The sequence below is a fragment of the Gastrolobium bilobum genome, unplaced genomic scaffold (genome assembly GCF_033153095.1).
Source record: "Gastrolobium bilobum isolate Gb01-03AN ecotype WA unplaced genomic scaffold, APGP_CSIRO_Gbil_v1 utg23722, whole genome shotgun sequence".
Taxonomy (NCBI): Eukaryota; Viridiplantae; Streptophyta; class Magnoliopsida; order Fabales; family Fabaceae; genus Gastrolobium; species Gastrolobium bilobum.
In genome coordinates, this window is record NW_026895739.1 from 53,777 (window position 1) to 75,357 (window position 21,581).

General features: G+C 39.9%; 2 protein-coding genes and 2 non-coding genes across 4 annotated transcripts; 2 read left to right on the plus strand and 2 right to left on the minus strand.

Annotated features, from left to right (window-relative positions):
- Positions 1 to 2,437: 2,437 nt before the first annotated feature.
- LOC133295248 (uncharacterized) lies at positions 2,438 to 8,821 on the minus strand. The gene is made up of 8 exons (XM_061494053.1): positions 8,753 to 8,821; positions 8,236 to 8,671; positions 7,105 to 8,118; positions 6,083 to 7,008; positions 5,531 to 5,956; positions 5,046 to 5,155; positions 3,561 to 3,903; positions 2,438 to 2,998 (listed from the first exon to the last, which is right to left on the minus strand). Exons 1-8 carry the CDS (start codon positions 8,819 to 8,821, stop codon positions 2,438 to 2,440), a joined length of 3,885 nt encoding a protein of 1,294 aa, XP_061350037.1.
- Positions 8,822 to 9,844: 1,023 nt separating this feature from the next.
- Positions 9,845 to 9,951, plus strand: LOC133295325 (small nucleolar RNA R71). Its single transcript, XR_009749315.1, has one exon. It is a non-coding gene; the product is annotated as a small nucleolar RNA R71 (small nucleolar RNA).
- Positions 9,952 to 12,646: 2,695 nt separating this feature from the next.
- On the minus strand, positions 12,647 to 14,791 carry LOC133295257 (uncharacterized). Its single transcript, XM_061494059.1, has 3 exons — positions 14,083 to 14,791; positions 13,056 to 14,013; positions 12,647 to 12,905 (listed from the first exon to the last, which is right to left on the minus strand). The coding sequence occupies exons 1-3, from the start codon at positions 14,789 to 14,791 to the stop codon at positions 12,647 to 12,649; spliced, it is 1,926 nt and encodes a 641-aa protein (XP_061350043.1).
- Positions 14,166 to 14,269, plus strand: LOC133295334 (small nucleolar RNA R71). Its single transcript, XR_009749321.1, has one exon. It is a non-coding gene; the product is annotated as a small nucleolar RNA R71 (small nucleolar RNA).
- Positions 14,792 to 21,581: the final 6,790 nt, after the last annotated feature.

The window sequence follows — 21,581 nt, forward strand, 5'->3', positions numbered from 1 at the left end:
AGGTTATCATTAAGTTCCATTGAATTCAGACCACAATGACTCTACTCAGACATAACTAAAGAATACACAAGAGAAGAAAGATCAAACTCCATTGCCATGCAGTGAATCTTCAATCTCCAAGTACAATTACATAAGAAACTAACTAATACAAGAACTAAGTCCTAAGAATTTTAGAGAGAAATCAGATCAAAGAATCTGATGTAAGAGAGAGAGAGAGAAAATCCAGATTTTTGAAAAAGTGAAGGCCCTTGCCTTATATAGTTTTACAAATTCAAACAAAAAAACTAACATGGGCGCTAAAATGTTCATGAGTGAGCGTTTTAGCGTCCATGCTTGACGGATGCCCAACTGCTTCAAACTGACTCCAGCGCTAAAACACTTGGTTTGGACGTTTTAGCGTTTGAGACCAGAGTCTTTTTCTAATAGCAGGGCGCTAAAACGCTTGATCAGGAAGTTTTAGCGCCCAAGACCAGCAACTTTTTGTTCTCGGATTGCAGCAGCACGCTAAAACGTTCTGTGTGGACATTTTAGCGCTCAGCACCAGCAAGTTTTGGCTTCTTTCTGCAGCAGGGCGCTAAAACGTTCTAGATAAATGTTTTAGCGCTCAACACTTAGAATTTTTCTCTTCTTCAGAATCTTCTTCCTTCTCCCAGTTGCCTTTTAATCTTGCTTTTCCTACAAGAATAATACAAATTTTCAATAAAGCTTCTTGAACTTGTAGTTGAGGACATTCTAGGACATTAACCTCTTTTTCCATCATTTAATCACACAAATTGATACTAATTCATGCTGAAAAACCTGATGAACTAAGGGTTTATCACAATTCCCAGATTTGAATATTGCTGTCCTCAGCAATAACTTTAAAAAAATAGAGAAGGAGTTGAGATTCCTTACAAATGAAACTTATGAGGATAGATTTGAATTATAACAGATCAACATTCCATGATATAATCTTACAACCAAGCAATCTATCATTTCCCACGACTTGCCCAACCTCATCATATGACTTTCAACAGATCAGTAAAGATGAAATACAGATACTTTCAACACAAAACACCCCCTCACTAGGAACTTCTCAAAAATTGTGAGAATTAAACTCTCTTGCACTCTAGTGTCTAAGGATGTATTCATCACTCAATCTTCACTGTACTTAAACTACCATAAGCTTGCCCATCTTCTCACTTTCCACAGTGACACTAATCCATAAAGTAGATCAAAAGAGACTTTGGTGGTATGGCTTGGCTAGGAATAGGATTCTGTATAGGAGGAGGGAAATGTCTTGGCATGTGGTTTGGCTAAAGGTAGGATTTAATGTTGCAGAAGGGTTCAGATTTTTGAATCAGATTCAGATAAGAGGAGGATCACAATTGAATTTATCTATGTGCTCCTTAATCCTTCTCATTCTCTTCTTCCTTTTCATTCATTCTTTTCACCTCTTTTTCTACAACTTTTCTTTTTCTTAAACTTTCTTCCTTCTTTTCTTCCAAACACTTTGTGTTTTTAATTCCCCTTTTTCCTTATTTCCTTTTCTCAACCAAGCATTTTGTGCCTTTACTTTCTTTTTCCCTTTTTCTTCTTCTTTTCCTCCAAATTTCCAACACTTTGTGTTTTTATACATTGCAGAAACACCTTTCTCCATACAGAACTTTCATCCATTAACCCTTTATCTGAAACATGTAATCTGAAAACTGGGATAGATGCAGGCTCTTGATTTTATCAATAACTTAGGCTCAAGGTTTTCATGCAATGGGAACATTTGGTTCAAAAGAGAATGCCTCAATCAACTCTACCTTACAAATCATGAACCATTTCAAGCAAGAAACAGAGCAAGTTCTAGAGTTAATCATATAGTGAAGTGCTCTCTGAAAAAAAAAAAATTTGTATAGGCTCAATTCCTCACAGTTCAGAGTGCATGCTTGACTACCTCTATATACATCAAAACTCATCTCTCTACTCTTCACATAGAATAAGTCATGCAATCATATCATTTTAGAACACATGCAAAGATTCAAGATTGTATCCTAAAATTTGATCAATCATGTAAAACTTTGATCATCTTATCCTCATGGAATTTCACATCAACTCAAAATCCAATTTCTATTCATACAACAACTACCTAACTACCTAACTACATCATACAAGAAACTAAAAAGAAAGGATTTAGATGTTTCCCTGTTTGTGGCTCATCAAACTGTGTGACATCTCCATGATATTTGCATGTCATTCATTCACACTCCATTCCCAGATTTAAACATTGCTGTCCCCAGCAACTAATTTAAATCTAAAATAGCAGTTGAGCACTAAAACACATTCACATATCATTAAATAGCATCAGTACTATTTCAAAATGTGCATCTATCAAAACAGGGAATCTCAATGTACTTAACCAAAATAAAACCAGAAAAATAGAAAAATATGGAAAAACAACAAGAGAAATCTAATCAGTCGACTCCTCATCATCAGAAAATAGCAGATCAGATCCTGGGTCATCAGTAGGTAAGGGGTTGTACTCAGCATCAGCATCCCTGTCCTCATCCATGGAAGAAGTATCACCAGCAATCTGATCATCATCAGCAGTGGCATCAGCAGCAGTCTGAGCAGAAGCAGCAGCTGCAGTAGGCTGGGCAGGAGGAGCAGTATCAGCAGTCACACCCGCAGTGGCCAGAGTATCATAGCAGGTGCGGACATCTGCCTCAAATGCGTCCTCCTCCTCAAAATGTGGATAAATAGCAGGCTGGAATTCAGCTGTCTCTAAACCCTGGGCCTCACAGAGATCGGTCAGCATCTTGATCATATGAGTCTGAAATGAGTGCTGACTCGTCTGTATGAACTTGAGACGGCAGTGTAAATGACCCAATCGAATGTCATTGTTAACCAGCCACTGCTCCCCGGATCTAAGCCTTTGTTCAAGCTCAGAATCCTCCTTAGTTATGGGTTTCCTGCCAGGTGTCAATCCAGAGGGTCCTTCTCCTCCAATCTTCAACTGCTGTCTGATCAGCTTTGCATCAATTGGGGGGGTGCAATTTGGTTAGCACCCCATTATCAGTTACATCCACTCCAGCTTTCTGGCACAGAAGCTGGATCAGAGAATAGTGACCCAAAGCAGAAGTGTTGCTATCAGAATGGGCCATATCATATATACTGTCTTGAAGAAGAATGGGTAGCTCCACTTTCCCTTTAGTCATGATGGTATGGATCAAAACTGCTCTCATCAAAATTACCTCCGCCTGGTTGGAAGAGGGCATGACATTGGAAACCACAAAATTGAACCAGACTCGGGCCTCACCATTTAGATGCCTCAACCACAACAATTTATGATTGACCTTATCTTTGGTCGTCTCCTATGTTTCACTAGGCTTGGCTATGGTATGCAGAAAAGGCTCAGCTGCCCCCATCTTGGTCCAAGTTTCAAATTCTGGGTCCTGTCTCCTAGGTGGTATTTCAAATTGCTGCCAGTTCTTCTTGTAATCACAGCTGGCATGGTTAATATAATCACAGTGCCTGATCTTCAGAAGCTTCTATATGATGTGGGCATTATATTTCACTTTCTTGCCCCTCACCCAGCTGGTGAAAGTCCTCTTACCACCCTGATCACCATTATATGCATTAGCAAAGAATTCCCTTGCTATATTAGGGCTGTTGTCCACTAGGATATTACCAAAAGTAACCCAGTCCCTTTTTAGCAACTGGGACTGGAACTCAGGATATTCATCCTTCTCCAGGATGAACTTCCTCTCCCTCACGAATGGTCTGGAAGAGGTTTTGGCAGTGTAACGAGCCTCATGCTCAGCACTCCTCCAAAAATGTGCATCATAGGTAGGAGGTGGAGGTGTAGGTGCAGAAGCCCGAGGTTCCCTGGACCTCTTCGTTCCAGACTTCTTGGGGGGAGGTGTAGACATGATCCTAAAAATCAACATAAATAGTCAGTATGGCATTTAAATTAATGGATCTAATTCCCAGATTTAGAATGGAATTAGTGGTGGAATTGGATCCAAAACATTTAAGCAAACACCCCCACAATGCCCATTAGTAGACCCTTTTAAATATGCATGCAACAGGGCCTGGGCGCTAAAATGTTCACACTGAGCGTTTTAGCGTTCTGGCCTTAAACGTGTAAGAAATTGGCCAAGCGCTAAAACGTTGGGTGACCAGCGTTTTAGCGTCCTGGCTTTTCTGGGTCAGGCATTTTAGCAAACACCTTATGTGCGTGTGTGCAGCAGCAAGTGTTATGCTAATGGGGATTTCTTCCCAACCCAAAAATCAGAAAACACAGAATATCTTATATCATGATCACTCATTTTCGAGCATAAATTACATGAGTAGTGTAAGAAACGAAAAAGAATGAAACCCTAGATGAAATGGCAGCATGTGGATGCAACATGAAAACAAAAATGCAAGAACATGTATGGTTAGAGAAAGAAAACGTACCTTTGGTATCAAATGATAGTCTTCGGTGCAAACAATGGAACAATGGAAGATTGAATGTGAGAGAAAGTGAGTGAATAAGAGGAGAGAAAAGAATGTGAGAGAAAGGAGAGGGAAGGCCTGTGTTATTTTGAATTAGTGATGAGGCGCTAAAACGGTGAAACCAAGCGTTTTAGCGCCCAGGTCCAGAGAATGTGCACACTTCGTGTGTAGCACCACGCTAAAACGGTCATCAGGGACGTCTTAGCACGCTGGACCAGAGTGTGTGTAAATGAGTTATTGGGTGAACGCTAAAACAGTCAGTATGGACGTTTTAGCGCTCATGGCCAGAGAGTTTCATAGTGATGCAACTCCTAGACCGCTAAAACGTCCAGAACGGAGGTTTTAGCGCCCAGCACTTGTCAAAAATTTCTCTTAAGATTTTCAAAACTTTTCCCTCCTTCCTTCTTCACTTTACTAATGGGGTATGAACATTGAAATTACATACCTGGTACAGTGGGTTGCCTCCCACTCAGCGCGTGTTTAACGTCACGAGCCTGACGGGTATGATCTATTTTACCTCTAATAAGGCAACTGTCAGTAGTTGCCTATCCACAGCACTTCCAACATATAACTTCAACCTCTGACCATTTACTGTAAAACTTCTGTCTGAATCCAAAGAACTAATTTCCACGGCCCCATAAGGTTTCATGTCTTTCACCACAAAGGGTCCAGACCATCTAGACTTTAACTTCCCTGGAAATAGCTTCAACCTGGAATTGAACAAAAGAACTTGATCCCCCACCTTGAAATCCCTAGGTGTGATCTTCCTATCATGCCATAACTTTGTCTTCTCTTTATATAGGCTTGCACTTTCATATGCAGAGAGACGGAACTCATCCAATTCATCCAACTGTAGTAATCTTTTCTCTCCTGCTGCCTTTGAATCGAAGTTCAGAAACCTCACAGCCCACAATGCCCTGTGCTCCAACCCTACTGGCAAATGGCATGCTTTCCCAAACAACAGTTGAAATGGGGACATTCCAATAGGAGTCTTGAATGCTGTCCGGTACGCCCACAGAGTGTCATCAAGTTTCTTGGACCATTGAGTCCTAGCATTCCCAACAGTCTTCTCCAATATTCTTTTCAACTCTCTGTTGGAAATCTCAACCTGACCACAAGTCTGTGGGTGGTACGGAGTACTAATCTTGTGCCTCACTCCATACTTTGCAAGGGCATATTCCACCATCCTATTATCAAAATGAGTTCCCCCATCACTAATTATAGCTCTCGGGACTCCAAATCGCGAAAATATGTTCTTCCTCAGAAAAGCAATCACAACCCTAGAATCATTGGTTGGTGTGGCTATGGCCTCAACCCATTTTGAAACATAATCAACTGCCACCAATATGTACTTGTTAGAGTAGGAAGAAGGGAAAGGTCCCATAAAATCCATACCCCAAACATCAAATATCTCCACCTCCTGTATATTGTTCAAGGGCATTTCATGTCTCCTGGAGATATTACCAGTCCTTTGGCAATTGTCACATGCCTCCACATACTTCTTGGCATCCTTGTATAGAGTTGGCCAGTAAAAACCGCTCATCAACACCTTTGCTGCGGTTCTCTCTCCTGCAAAATGTCCACCATAAGCAGAACCATGACAATGCCACAATACATCCTTCTGCTCCTCCTCTGGAATACATCTTCTGATCACACCATCTGAACACCTGTAAAAGAGATATGGCTCATCCCAAATGTATCTCTTCACGTCATGTAGAAATTTCTTCCTCTGTTGCCATGTGAAATCCTTAGGCATCATCCCAGCAGCTTTGTAGTTGGCAAAATCAGCAAACCATGGTGGGGTACTGATGGTTAAAACTTTATCCCCCACCATTTCCGTAACAGCACTTATTGCCAGTATCTGTTCATCAGGGAACTCTTCTCTGATCACTACCTCTGATCCTTCTTGAAGCTCTTTCTCTGTAATCCTGGATAAGTGATCAGCCACCAAGTTCTCAACTCCCTTCTTGTCTTTGATCTCCACCTCAAACTCTTGTAATAGTAACATCCAGCGGAGTAACCTGGGCTTTGCATCCTGTTTACTTAACAAATACTTTAAAGCTGCATGGTCAGTATAAACAATAACTTTTGATCCTAGCAGATATGGCCTGAATTTGTCAAATGCATACACAATAGCCAGTAATTCCTTTTCTGTAGTAGCATAATTCTTTTGTGCACTATTTAGGATTTTACTGGCATAGTAAATGACATGCAATAATTTATTCACTCTTTGGCCTAGTACCACTCCTACAGCATAATCACTGGCATCACACATTAATTCAAATGGCAATGAAAAATCAGGTGCCATCATGATAGGTGCAGTGATCAACTTCTCTTTCAAAATATGAAATGCATGTAGACATTCATCATCAAACATAAACTCTTGGTCTTTGACCAACAACTTGCATAAAGGCTTGGCAATTTTTGAAAAATCTTTAATGAACCGCCTATAAAACCCTGCATGACCAAGAAAACTCCTCACACCTTTGACATTGACAGGTGGAGGAAGTTTCTCTATCACAGAGATTTTTGCCTTATCTACTTCTATTCCTCTCCTAGACACCTTGTGTCCAAGAACAATTCCTTCAGTCACCATGAAGTGACATTTTTCCCAGTTCAAAACCAGATTACAATGACATCTTTTTAAAACAGAATCCAAATTTTCCAGACATGCATCAAAATCAGAACCAAATACAGAAAAATCATCCATGAAGATTTCTATATATTTCTCTACCATATCAGAAAAAATGGATAGCATGCACCTTTGAAAAGTGGCAGGAGCATTGCATAAGCCGAAGGGCATCCTCCGGTATGCGAAAATTCCATATGGGCATGTAAATGTGGTCTTCTCCTGATCCTTCGGAGCCACGGCTATCTGATTGTAACCTGAATAGCCGTCCAAGAAACAATAGAAGGCATGTCCTGCCAACCTCTCCAACATCTGATCCAAGAACGGAAGGGGAAAATGGTCCTTCCTTGTTGCCTTGTTCAATCTCCGATAGTCAATGCACATCCTCCAGCCAGTGATTGTCCTTGTGGGAATCAATTCATTCTGCTCATTCTTCACCACAGTCATTCCCCCTTTCTTGGGTACTGTTTGAACAGGACTCACCCAAGCACTGTCTGAGATAGGATAAATCATCTCAGCATCAAGTAGCTTCACAACCTCCTTCCTCACTATCTCTTTCATAGTGGGGTTGAGTCTCATATGTGGTTGCCTTACTGGTTTGACTTCCTCTTCCATCAAGATTTTGTGGGTGCAGAAAGAAGGATTGATACCCTTAAGATCTGAAAATTGCCATCCCATAGCTGTTTTATTCTTCTTGAGTACCTGAATCAACTTTATTTCTTCACTCTCAGATAACATTGCATTGATGATTGCTGGATATGTTTGATCATCCCCAAGGAACACATACTTCAGATTTGAAGGTAGTTCTTTAAGCTCTACCTTAGGTGCTCCCACAGGAATGTCATCTATCTTTTTATCAAGCTCTTCCACTACCGGTTCCTCTTGATAATTTTCTGTACTTGTCTCCTCAAGAAATCTGTCTTCCTCCAATGAAAAGTCTTCTTCTCTATTCACTTCTTCCACCATCTCCTGTATGACATCAATACTGAAACAATCCTCCACATCAACAGGATGTTTGATGGCTTCAAAGACATCAATTGTAAGTATTTCTTCATCCACCCTTAGCATCAACTTCCCTTGTTCAACATCTATCAGGGATCTTGCAGTTGCTAGGAATGGTCTTCCTAGGAGTAAAGGACTTTCAGTATCATCTTCCTCCATATCAAGTATGACAAAATCCACAGGAAAAATAAACTTGTCCACCTTAACTAACATATATTCTACTAATCCTTCTGGTCTTTTGATAGATCTATCTGCTAGATGCAGAATAACATTGGTATCCTTCAACTTATCTATCCCCAATGCCCTACAGACAGACAATGACATCAAATTTATACTTGCCCCCAAATCACATAGTGCTTTACCAACTTCCACATCCCCAATTGCAATTGAAATGCTAAAGCTCCCTGGATCCTTCAACGTTGGAGGTAATTTCTTCTGAATCAGAGCACTACACTCCTCCGTCAAAGCCACCATCTCACCATCCTTTAACTTCCTCTTCTTAGATAGAAGATCCTTCATAAATTTTGCATAGTGAGGCATGTTCTCCAGGGCTTCAGCAAATGGTATGTTTATCTGCAATTTCTTGAAGATATCCAGAAATCTTGCATAGTTCAGTTTCTGAATCTCTTGCTTCAATCTCTAAGGGTAAGGAACTTTGGCATATGGAGACAAAGTAACTGGCTGGTCCTGCTTGTCAGCCATCTTCTTCTTCTCCCACTTCATTGTCTTCTTGGGCACACTATCATTTTCAACTACCACCTCTTTTTCTTCCTTATCTTCCTTCACTGTTTCTTTTTCTTTATTTTCATTCACCTTCTCTACTCCATCATCAGAGACCACATCTTCAACCACAACCTCTTCTTCATTCTTCTTATCTTCCACATTCTTTTTCACCTGTTGAAGCACCAACCTACTTCTTGTCATGATTACTTTGCAGTGCTCCTTGGGATTCATCATTGTATCACCAAGAAACTTCCTTTGTGGTCTCTCGGATATCTGTCTTGATAGTTGACCAATCTGGGTCTCCAAATTCCTGATAGATGCTTCCTGATTTCTGAATGAAGTGTTGGTCTCTTGCATGAATGCAGATATTTCCTCTCTGAATGAATTAGACCCCTGAATGTAATCTTGAGTAGTCTTGGATAACTGAGCAACGGCTTTTTCCCATGCAGCAGTATCACTTGGTTGTGATGAGTGTGTTGGAGAGGATGCAGTGGAGGATTCAACTGATGGTTGGAACTATAACTAAACCCTGGGTGCTGATTCTTGTTCTTCCATGGTGGCACATACAAATTCCGCCCCTGGTTGTTGTAATTCCTCTGGTTGTGATGGTCATAACACACTCCATTAACTTATGCATGTTCTGGTGATCCCCCATAGTCACATTCCTCTGTCACATGGTCTTTGCCACAGATAGCACACACATAATTGGTATCCACAGAAGCAACCTTTTGTGAGGATAGTTGCTTAGTGAGAGCATCCAACTGTTGTTGTTGCTGTTTCTGTGTCTGCATTAACTGGTCATTCTTTGTCAACAAAGCATCATACCCATCCAGCTTAATGATCCCTGTCTTTCTGTCAGTCACTGGGGCATTATCAAATTCCTGAGATGCCAATGATTCAAAAATATCCAAAGCCTCTTGAGGAGTCTTGGTGGTCAATGAAGCACCAGCAGTGGCATTCACCAATGTTCTGGTGTTGGTTGTCAACCCTTGGAGGAATATTGTTGCTTGATTCCACACTTCTATTCCATGCTGTGGACATTTACTCAATAAAGTCTTGAATCTCTCCCAAGCCTCATAAATGGATTCTAATTCTTTTTGCTTGAAGCCTGTGATCTCATCCTTCAACTTTTCCTTCTTGGATGCTGAAAAGAATCTGGCCAAGAACTTGGTTTGCAGATCATTCCAAGTTGTTATACTCCCCTGAGGCAATGACTGCAACCATCTCCTTGCATCATCCTTCAGTGAATGAGTGAATAGTCTCAGCAGAATTGCATCCCTTGTGACATCATTAATTTTCACAGTATCACTCAACAACAAAAAATTTTCTATATGCAAGTAAGGGTCCTCTGCACTGGTTCCAGCAAACTGCTCCTTCTGCACCAACTGTACCAATGCAGGCTTCAATTAGAAGTTATCTGGCTCTACTGTAGGGCGCACAATACTACCAATCGGAGGAATCACTGCAGGAGTCATGTAATCTCCCAGTGTCCTCTGTTCTGGTGGTGGTCTGTGGTTCTCTGCCATTATTTCTTCTTGGTTGACAGCACTGGATTCACCCCTTTCTTGAAACTGTCTTCTTTGTCTTGTTGCCCTTCTTTTCTTCCTCAAAGTCTTTTCTAATTCTGGATCATAAAACAAGAAGTTTGGATCAATAGTACCTCGCATACACCAGAATCAAAATTGACCAGAAATTTAACACAAAATAAAAGGATTCAATCTCAGATTTCTATGGTATCAATCAATGTTGAAAAACAAATCTCGGCAATAACGCCAAAAACTTGTTGCAGATCTAGCAAGTGTACTAGTCGTACAAGTAATAAAATGATGAGTAAAGATTGTTCCCACAGAGATTTGTATTCAAACACCAATTAACCATATAAAACTAATTTGAATCAAACAAAAGTTTGTAAAAATCATGAATGTTTTGTCACCAGAAAATTGATTTGAAGTAACAGAATATAATGCTAAAATCTGAATCAAGATTTAGTAAAAACAAGTAGTCAGAAAACAACTTCCCTCAACAATAAACTCATGGAAAAACTGACCATATGATGAATTCTTTTTCATGTGATGTTAATCAACCTTTTACTTATCATCAAGATGTAATCCCTTACTACCCTGATAGATACATTAATCAGAAACCCCAATCCCTTGGTGATTCCTTTCTTAATTCATACATTAAATACTAAAGTCTTAAGATTACATCAGAACTCTAGCATAAATCCCTTGAGTACTAGAACCCTGATGATAAGATTGCCAAATATAGGAGTAGAAAAAATTGAATAAGAAAATCTCATATCAACACATGAAAAATACTTCATCATATTAATCAAACATACATAAGATTATCATTAAGTTCCATTGAATTCAGACCACAATGACTCTATTCAGACATAACTAAAGAATACACAAGAGAAGAAAGATCACACTGCATTGCCATGCAGTGAATCTTCAATCTCCAAGTACAATTACATAAGAAACAAACTACTACAAGAACTAAGTCCTAAAGAAATTTAGAGAGAAGTCAGATAAGAGAATCTGATGTAAGAGAGAGAGAGAATCCAGATTTTTGAAAAAAGTGAAGGCCCTTGCCTTATATAGTTTTACAAATTCAAACAGAAAAACTAACATGGGCGCTAAAACGTTCAGGAGTGAGCGTTTTAGCGTCCATGCTTGACGGATGCCCAACTGCTTCAAACTGACTCCAGCGCTAAAACACTTGGTTTGGACGTTTTAGCGTTGGAGACCAGAGTCTTTTTCCAACAGCAGGGCGCTAAAACGCTCGATCAGGAAGTTTTAGCGCCCAAGACCAGCAACTTTTTGTCCTCGGATTGCAGCAGCGCGCTAAAACGTTCTGTGTGGACGTTTTAGCGCTCAACACCAGCAAGTTTTGGTTTCTTTCTGCAGTAAGGCGCTAAAACGTTCTGGATAAAAATTTTAGCGCTCAACACTTAGAATTTTTCTCTTCTTCATAATCTTCTTCCTTCTCCCAACTTCCTTTTAAGCTTGCTTTTCCTACAAGAATAATACAAATTTTCAATAAAACTTCTTGAACTTGTAGTTGAGGACATTCTAGGACATTAACCTCTTTTTCCATCATTTAATCACACAAATTGATACTAATTCATGCCTGAAAAACCTGATGAACTAAGGGTTTATCATGGACTACAGTGATACCTCCCTTTTTCGGAACAGTTTGCACCGGGCTCACCCAAGCAGTATCCGAAATCGGGTAAATCATACCAGCATCAAGAAGTTTCACAACTTCTTTCCTCACAACTTCCTTCATTGTTGGATTAAGCTTCCTTTGAGGCTGCCTTACTGGTCGAACTTCATCCTCCATGAGGATTTTATGAGTACATAATGAGGGATTAATACCCTTCAAATCAGAAATTGACCACCCTATAGCAGTCTTGTGTTCTTTCAGCACTGTAGTCAATCTTGTTTCTTGCTCAGAAGACAATCCCTTGTTAATGATAACAGGGTAAGTCTCCTCTTCACCCAAGAAGATATATTTGAGAGTTTCTGGAAGTTCCTTCAACTCCACCTTTGGTGCACCATCTTCCTTGTCAGAATCTTTCTTTTCGAGAACTTCAAATACCTCATTTTTTTCTTCCTTAATAGGAACTATTTCATGTACTACAAGTTCTTCATCAGATTGTTGACTAGAAGATATCTCTTCTTCCACCACTTGCTCTAGAATATCAAGTCGAAAGCAATCGCCTTTGTCAGAAGATTGTTTCATGGAGTCAAAGACGTTGATGGTGATAGTTTCATCGTTCATCCTCAACTCAAGCTTGCCATTTTCAACATCGATCATGGCTCAAGCAGTGGCCAAGAAAGGTCTACCCAATAACAAAGGCATCTCAGTACCCTCTTCCAAGTCTAATACCACAAAATCAGATGGGAAGATGAATTTATCCACTTTAACAAGCACATGTTCAATAATACCACTTGGTCTCCTCAAAGATCTATCAGCCAGTTGAAGAGAAACCATAGTTGGTTTTAACTCAGTAATTCCCAGATATTTACACACAGATAACGATATCAGATTAATAATTTCCCCAAGATCACATAATGCTCTGCCAACTTCAGTATTACCAATAACAATTTGAATGTTGAAGCTCCCTGGATCACTAAGTTTGGGTGGAAACTTCTTCCGTATGATGGCACTGCACTCCTCAGTGAGTGTTACTGTTTGGCATTCCTGCAGCTTATGTTTTCTTGACAACAAGTCCTTCATGAACTTGGCATAGTTGGGCATGTTAGCCAAAGCTTCAGCAAAAGGTATGTTCACATGCAACTTCTTGAAGATATCAAGAAATCTTACATATTGCTGCTTCTGAGCATATTTCTTGAATCGTTCTGGGTAAGGTGCCATAGCTCTCACATATTCAGGATTCAGCTTAAATTTCTTCTTTTCAACAATAATTGGTGGCTCCTCTTCTTCACTTTTCTGAACAGGTTTCTCAACTTCAGAAAGAATTACCACTTCTTTTTCTGGCTCCTTAAACTTTTCATCAGCTTCCACATTTGTGTTTGACTTTGTTGGAGCTGCTACCACTTTACCACTTCTAGTAGTGATATCCATACAATCCTCCTTCGAATTAGTAACTGTATTGTTAGGAAAGGTTCCTGGAGCTCTTTCAGCCATTTGTTTAGCTATCTGGCCAATTTGATTCTCCAAATTTCTGATAGAAGCTTGTGTATTCCTGGTGTTTGCCCGAGTCTCTTCCATGAAAGAATTAGAATGTTGGGCCATCTGTCCCACTAGCTTCTCTAAATTAGAAGGTTCCTTAGGCTGAACCGGTGGTGGTTGTAAATAATTATTGGACTTGAAATCAAGACCAGTACCTTGCACCCTCATTTGGAAGTTATTGTTTCCAGAAGGAAAATTCTGATTCTTTGGAACATTTTGTGGTGGGGGTCTCTGATCATACCACACGCCATTTACATGCACTTGTTGGGGAGGATCGACAGATAACAAGGAAGGACATTCATTAGATTCATGATTGTCCTTGCAGTACTCACAAACAACTGAAGCAGCTTGAGCTTGGACACTAGAGAGCTGCATCTTATCAAGCCTCGATGTCAAATTTGCCATTTGCTGTGATAACAATTTATTTTCAGCCAATACTGCATCATTGTTGTCTAAGTGAAGAATACCTCTCTTAGGCTTGGCTGTCAACCCTTCATTTTCATTGGCAGCCATTCTTTCAATCAACTCAAGAGTCTCATTTGCTCTCATTGATTTAATACTTCCACCTGCTGCACCATTCAGCACCATCCGGATTTCAGGTTTGCATCCGTTGAAGAAGATTCGGACCTGATCACCATTGGTCATGGGATAATGAGGACATCTCCTCATTAGATCTTTAAATCGGTTCCATGCTGCACACATAGTTTCACCCTCAGCTTGAGTGAAATTGGTGATGTCATTCACCATCTGATTGTATCTTTCCATCGAGAAGAACTCAAAAAAGAACTTGTTTGATAAATTTTCCCACGAGGGAATACTTCTCGCAGGCTGCCTTTCCAACCAGTTCAAAGCCTTTCCTTTAAGAGCAAAAGGAAACATTCTCAGTCGGATCGCGTCATTGGAAACCTGAAGATGTTTAGTCGAGTCACAGATCATCAGAAATCTGTCTATGAACCGATGAGGGTCTTCATCATCCTCTCTACCAAACTGAGCTCTCTCAACCAATTGAATATTAACAGACTTGAGCTCCCAATTATTGTTGCCAACTTCAGGATGAATAATACTCGAATTGGGACTGTTGAATGATGGAGCCAGAATGGTATCCATGAGTGGATTGTCTGCTTCATTATTTCCTGCCATGATGTGTGCTTCTTCAGACAGAATTCCTAACTCGTTGAATGAAAGCTTCTTCCGAGCAAGTTTTCTGTTTCTCTTTTCTGTTTTTGTAATCTCCAAGTCAAGTGGAAATTCTAGTAATTTACCTCGCATACAACTCAGAAAAGAGATTAGTAGCACTGTTCAAAAACCACAGAGAAAACAAAGTTAAAATAAAAATAAAATCCAATCTTAAAAATCAAAATTAATTGATATAAGAAACGTCAATCCCCGGCAACAGCGCCAAAAATTTGATGCTTCTCGGCAAGTATACCGATCGCACAAGTAATATAATGATAAGAAAAGTTCGTCTCCACAGGAATTGTGATCGTATATCAAATAATCGTCCTTTCAAGAATGGAGGAGTTCAAATAGTTTGTGACAAATATTGTTGATTTGGGTAAAAGTGAGAGCTGAAAATAAAGACTTGTTTTTGGCTTTTTGTTATAAGAAATAGAACAATAAAAATGAGAATTGATTTGTAAAAATATGAGAGGAGGCATTGTAGCTAGAATGCACTCACCATATGATCCTCACTTCTTACTTTGGATTGATTTAAAAATACTTATTTATATAAATGCTCAGATAATTATCATCTAGAATTAATTAGTTAAATTCAAATCCCTTGTCAACTTAACCCTTTAACCTCAATTGGAATCCTAATCCCTTAGTAACTCCTCATGAAAATTAAGCAATGAACACGATAATTAAAGCATCTGCAATTAACATACGTCTATTCCTAGTACGCATATGAATTGTTATTTTACTCCCTTTCAAGATTAAAACCCTCAATATTCCTATCTAGGATTCGAATCCTTAAACTATTATCAACTATTAGATTGATCAAGTCTAACAAAGAGAATAGAAATTACACATAGAGTAAGATAAATAAATTTATATAAACGAGTATAATTAAACCAATTCGTCGTAACAAGGGTTCACATAAGGTTTGTGACCCTAACTATAATAAAAAACTTTAGCCAACCATTATCATGGCTGATAAATTCAATATTCAATGTTACTTGAGAATGTAGATGGAAGAATAAAGAAGATCAAGAATTTCTCTCCGGAGCTCTCCTTCTGAAGCACAACGGTCTCCTTAGGTCTAGAATCCCTAATTCTGTGCTGAGCGTCCTTTTTATAATCCTTTTTCTTCATCTTCCAAAAATGCCCTTATGAAACACGGGCTGTGATTTCGAAATCTGATGCTCTTAGTGTCAGTTTCACGCTAAGAGCGTGGCTGACTCTGAACCTTGACGCCACTAGCGTGAGTTCCACGCTATCAGCGTGGGAGCAAGAATGGTTTCACACCATCAGCGTGAGTTCAACGCTATAAGCGTGGGAATCTCTGATGTTTCACGCCATCAGTGTGAATTCCACGCTATAGGCGTGGACTTTTACTTTAACATTTCTCCATTTTGCTTCCAGATCATCTGATTTTCCTAAAAAATCAGCATAAAATCAGTTGAACAATCCTGGATTTGGAATTTCAGCAAAGCAACAACAAACATTGCATTTTTACTCAGGATTAACCATTAATCATCCTCTTTTTGGCTTGAATTTACCCATATGCTGAAGGCATATCATTCACCCAGCCTTTTCTGCGGGAAATGTAAACTTGGAAAAAGTAGAAAAATAATTTGACCAGGTAAGGCAACGCCAAATAGATGAAAACATGCTCAAAAGCCAGATAAATGCCCAAGTGTTGGAATGTAGCTAGGTAAGGGTGACTCTGAGATAAGCCAACACACCCATCTGGAAGTCGGTGAAGGGAAGTCGGAGCCCGATCTTAGTGATCAGATCCCGATACATAAAGAAAAGGAATGGCTCATCCATACCCTGCCCTGCCCTAAACAAATAGGCTCATCATCTATGAGGGCAAGAGGTCAACCCTGTTGGTGTTGAGAACCACGAGCCCGGATTGGACCTCCTAATTCACCTAAGGTAACTGCACAAACAGGGCGGCTGCTGTAGGCTCCATAGACATCCTAGAACAAGGAGATCCGAGGTAAAATAAAGAGTAGATAAATTCAAGCCAAAAGAACTGTTGCAAGACAAACTAGAAGGCTAAACAAGAATTTTGATGGGGAGAGATGCATCCACCACATGACCTAGACTTGGCACTGAAGAAACCATTCTATGAGTACATTCAGTAAGAGTCACTTGAGCGTAGGTATAAAAGTCATGCTCGACTAACTTGGCGCTAAGAAAAGCGCAATGTTTGTAGACTCTAGACCCGATCAAAGTGTCTTATTTGACAGATCAGAGTAGTGACATAAACAAGCTATTCATTATGGGATGACCTGAAGACAAACTGGCCTTTGCCTAAGGACAACCAGATGTGACACTGGCCTAGGGACGAGCCACTCGAGAGATGGAGCCACACCTAGGTTGCGGAGAAATTGACATATTGGCTTTCCCCACCAAAGAGGGATGCTGACCTCAGCTAGATGTCGACGTATAATCGGAGCTTGGCTAGATCGTTGAGGTGCGAACCTCTTTCTATTTTCACCGCTGCCATACCCATGAAGCAGCATCTCTTGCTTCTCTTCCTCAAAATGATCTTCCCCAAAGATCTAGTACTTGACCTTGGAGGGAAAGTCGGATATAAGTGCAACCTCTTCCACATTGGCATCTTCACAACCACCTTGCATGGGTGAACCTCTCCCATGCCCATTAATTCTTAGAAACGCTTAAATGTTTGAAAGAATTTTGCAGAGAAGGATATCATGAAAACTACCCAACAAAACAAAAAAAGCCCCAATGGTTTCTAGAAAACAGTAAAGAAAGTTGCAAAGAAATACCAGGAAATCAAACCAAATACAAAAGGAAAAGGAAAGGAGAAAGTGCCTGGACGAAGTAACTATTTACATGAAGAGTATGTGGAACTTCTGGCGGATGGAATGTCAGAAACCCAATAGACACTCAAAGCCTTTTCGCTAGAAAAATCAATGCCCAGAGTGTGAAGAGCGAACCTAAGAAGCCTCAAAGAAAACGAAGAACCTAGGAGGCACTCTCAAGGAACACAGAGGAAATACCCAAATACAAAAGAGCAGAAAAGAATTTGATAAATGACAGATGAAGCACCAAACTGTAAAGTGAACAAATGGTCCACCATCAATTTTGATTCTTCATGTTCTATATATGCTTGTAGAATATTTTCTTTGACATCCAAACACTTAACTATAACGAGAATCACTTTTTTTTTCGGCAAAAAGTAACTTATCGAAACAAGCTCTAAAATCCATAAAACATATAAAAGATTTGTACTATCATAATCGTATTACATCATAATGATTCTGAAAAATAATCAAGAATCTCGATCTTACTATTTTAATATACGTATATCCCAACATTTTTAAATAAAAGTTTCAATTCGCTTGTACTATGGACCCGACCTATGGGCCCATACTCCAAGAGCCCAATAAGGGTAAGTGACTAAGAGGGAAATAAGGAAAGAATCTCAAAAAAATATCAATCTCATAATATCCTCAGTGGGTTAAGCATTGAGCCCCCATTATTTCTAAGAGATCAAGAATTCCCTTACCGCCAGGTAACTCTCTATAAATAAGAGATTAAATCTACAAGTATGCATTTTTAAACCCTCTCTCTTAGTTATCACTGTGCACACACCTCGCGTTCTGGTTGTGTCGTTATTCATTGTGCACAATGATTTTCTTCTTCTTGAGGTATCTCGTATGTAGATATTTGAGAGCACCAACATCCAACATTAACATATCAATTTTAAATTGAACATCACCGATCCACCAGGATCGAATAACTTATATAATTATAAAAAAAATTCTCTTCTCAAAATATATTTTTCATGGTGTTAGAGAAAGGGAGTCCACAGCAAGCAGAACCTGTAGACCAAGAGTCCCTTCTTCGAAGCTAAGAGACTTCTATTATTAGAAGATATGCTATTAACGGATATAGGAGAGGATGTGTTGTAAATAGGCATAGGAGAATATGACATTTGTATTACACGTGGCATATAGGAATAGTGAAGGGTACATGTGTTGAATAAATACCAGAATTGTAAACTGATTCATTCATTCAATAAAAATATAGTTTCCTTGTTCGTATTCATTCCCAAAGTTCGCTCTCTCTGAGTTAGGGAGATCTAACACTGGTGCTTTCATTCTGTGAGCTCTTAATCATGAAGATTCAAGAACTGGCTGAGGAAGTATCATCCTTACAACATCGATTTGATGAATCTCAAAGTCAAATCGCATTGGTGATTGCGCAGATGCAACAATTGAATGAATCAATTAGAGCATTACATGCGAAGGAGAAGACATCATCGAACACGTCTCACTCGGAGACCATACACTCTGCGACAGGGAAGGCTCATGCATCCGGTTCCTCCGACGGAGTGGGAGTTATGGATCCACGTTCGTTGTTAAAGTTTGTGCGCATGGAAATTCCTTTGTTCGATGGCACGAACCCAGACAATTGGATCTTTAAGACTGAGATTTTCTTTGAATTGTAACGAGTACCGCCAGAGTTGCAGGTTCAATTGGCAGGTTTGAGGATGGAGGGCTTTGCATCTTCTTGGTTTCAATGGAAGTACAAAGGTGGTTCCATTAGGTTATGGTCCGAATTTACCGTCGAGCTGCGACAACGGTTTGGGGTAGCTCCACAGAACAATCTGACAGGCGCTTTGTCCAAATTAACTCAGCATGGGTCCATGAAGGATTATTTGTATGAGTTTGAGAAATTGATGAATCAAACTTCAGGTTTGAGTGATGGATTGTTATTATGTTTCTTTGTGTCTGGATTGACGACTGAAGTAAGAAGAGCAATCGAGATCCACGAACCCAAATCACTACAGCAGGCCATGCAATTGGCGACAGTATATGATTCTCACTTCTCGGAATTACGCGTTTCTTTGAATTCTGGTGTTAGGAAATTTCAAAATCGTTGGTCTCAAACCAATGAAAGCAGTGGAGGACAGGTTGCAGCAAGTTTGACACCAACAATTCCGGTTACTGCTCCTACTTTGGGAGGTAAGAGTGCTATGTCTAACATACCAATTAAGAAGTTGTCGAATGAGGAGTTGGCAAAAAAGAGGGAATTGGGTATCTGTTACACCTGCGATGAAAAGTGGACTTCTAAACACAGATGTAAAAGTAAAATGCTTCTGTTGTTGGGGAATGATTCAGAAGACGATGGAGAGGAGGAAGAGGAGATAGTATGGACTTCCTCATCTAATCCAGTTGATAGGGAGGATGCTGCTCTGCATTCCCTTTCTGGTAATTCGAATTCCAAGGCATTTAATTTCATTGTAGAAGTGTGTGGTAAGGGAATACATACATTGGTAGACACAGGAAGTACACACAATTTTGTTCAGAAGGAGTTGGCTTTGGAGTTGGGTTTACCTATGGTTAGAGTGAAGAAAATGCGTGTTTTCCTTGGGAGTGGCGAATTCCTCACTTGTGATCACAAATGTCAGCAAATTCAGTTGCAGATACAAGGACACACTTTCTTAGTGGACTTCTGGGTGTTGGAGCTGTCCAAGGTGAGATTGATTTTGGGCATGAAGTGGCTCGAGTCCTTAGGGAAGGTGACTCACGATTATAAAAATTTCACAATGGAATTTGGTTGGAAGGGTCATACTGTGTTGCTGCAAGGAATATCAAATCAAGGAGACAAGTTAACAGCTGAAGTCTTTTACTTGGAATGCTGGTTTATGGCAGAAGAGCAACATCACACAGACTACGATATAGAGTTATTTCCTGAATTGTTAGCTATCAAATCCTCTGTCAACCCATTGTTGTGGGACATTTTAGTGGACAATCAAGCTGTGTTTTTAATCCCTAAGGAGCTGCCACCCTTTCGAAATATGGATCATGCCATCCATTTAGAACACGGGTCTAAGCCAGTTAATGTTAGACCATATAGGTATGGCCACCACCAGAAGGAAGAAATAGAGAAACAAGTAGATGCTTTGTTGTCCTCAGGTTTCATCCAACACAGTAACAGTCCTTATTCCTCTCCAGTGTTGCTGGTCAAGAAGCAAGACAATACTTGGAGAATGTGTGTGGATTATCGAGCTCTCAATAAACTCACCATTCGAGATAGGTTTCCAATGCCTACTATAGATGAGCTAATGGATGAGTTAGGTGGCTCAACAATTTTTTCGAAATTGGATCTCAGAGCAGGATACCATCAAATAAGGGTGCTGCCAAATGACATTCCAAAAACAGCATTTAGAACTCATGAAAGACACTATGAGTTCCTAGTCATGCTGTTTGGGTTGACGAATGCACCAAGCACGTTTCAAGCTGTCATGAATCAGCTATTTCGTCCCTATCTTCGCAGGTTTATCATTGTATTTTTCGATGATATCCTAGTCTACAACTCCTCTTTATCAGATCATGCTCAGCACCTAGGAATCACACTGCAGTGTTTGAGACAGCATAAGTTCTTTGTTAAAATGAGCAAGTGTGCATTTGGAGTAGAAGAGATTGAGTATTTGGGGCATAGAGTGTCTCGGTTGGGGGTACAGGCAGATTCCAAGAAGATTGAAGCAATGGTGACATGGCCATGTCCTAAATCCGTGAAGCAGCTTAGAGGTTTCCTCGGTTTAACAGGTTATTATCGTCGTTTTGTAAGACAATATGCTACACTAGCTGCCCCATTAACCGATTTATTGAAGCATGGAGCTTTCAAATGGTCTGCGGCAGCACAATTGGCTTTTGACCAATTGAAACTGGCTATGTCCAGCACTCCTATCTTGACTTTACCAGATTTTCAGGTACCTTTTGTTTTGGAAACTGATGCATCCAACACGGGCATTGGAGCAGTGCTTCTGCAACAACAGAAACCAGTGGCTTTTTTCAGCAAAAGACTTGGTCCAAGGTTAGCTGCAGCTTCCACATATGTTAAGGAGTTATATGCG

Coding starts and splice junctions, on each gene's coding strand:
- LOC133295248 (XM_061494053.1), bottom strand. CDS start 8,821: ATGAAGTGGGAGAAGAAGAAGATGGCTGACAAGCAGGACCAGCCAGTT. Junction 8,119..8,235: donor GGAGGAAGATGATACTGAAA/GTCCTTTACTCC, acceptor ATGTCTTTGAAG/CCATCAAACATCCTGTTGAT. Junction 5,156..5,530: donor AAAGAATATTGGAGAAGACT/GTTGGGAATGCT, acceptor TTTCCAGGGAAG/TTAAAGTCTAGATGGTCTGG.
- LOC133295257 (XM_061494059.1), bottom strand. CDS start 14,791: ATGCGAGGTAAATTACTAGAATTTCCACTTGACTTGGAGATTACAAAA. Junction 14,014..14,082: donor GAATGGTGCAGCAGGTGGAA/GTATTAAATCAA, acceptor ATGAAAATGAAG/GGTTGACAGCCAAGCCTAAG. Junction 12,906..13,055: donor GCCAAGTTCATGAAGGACTT/GTTGTCAAGAAA, acceptor TGAAGTTGGCAG/AGCATTATGTGATCTTGGGG.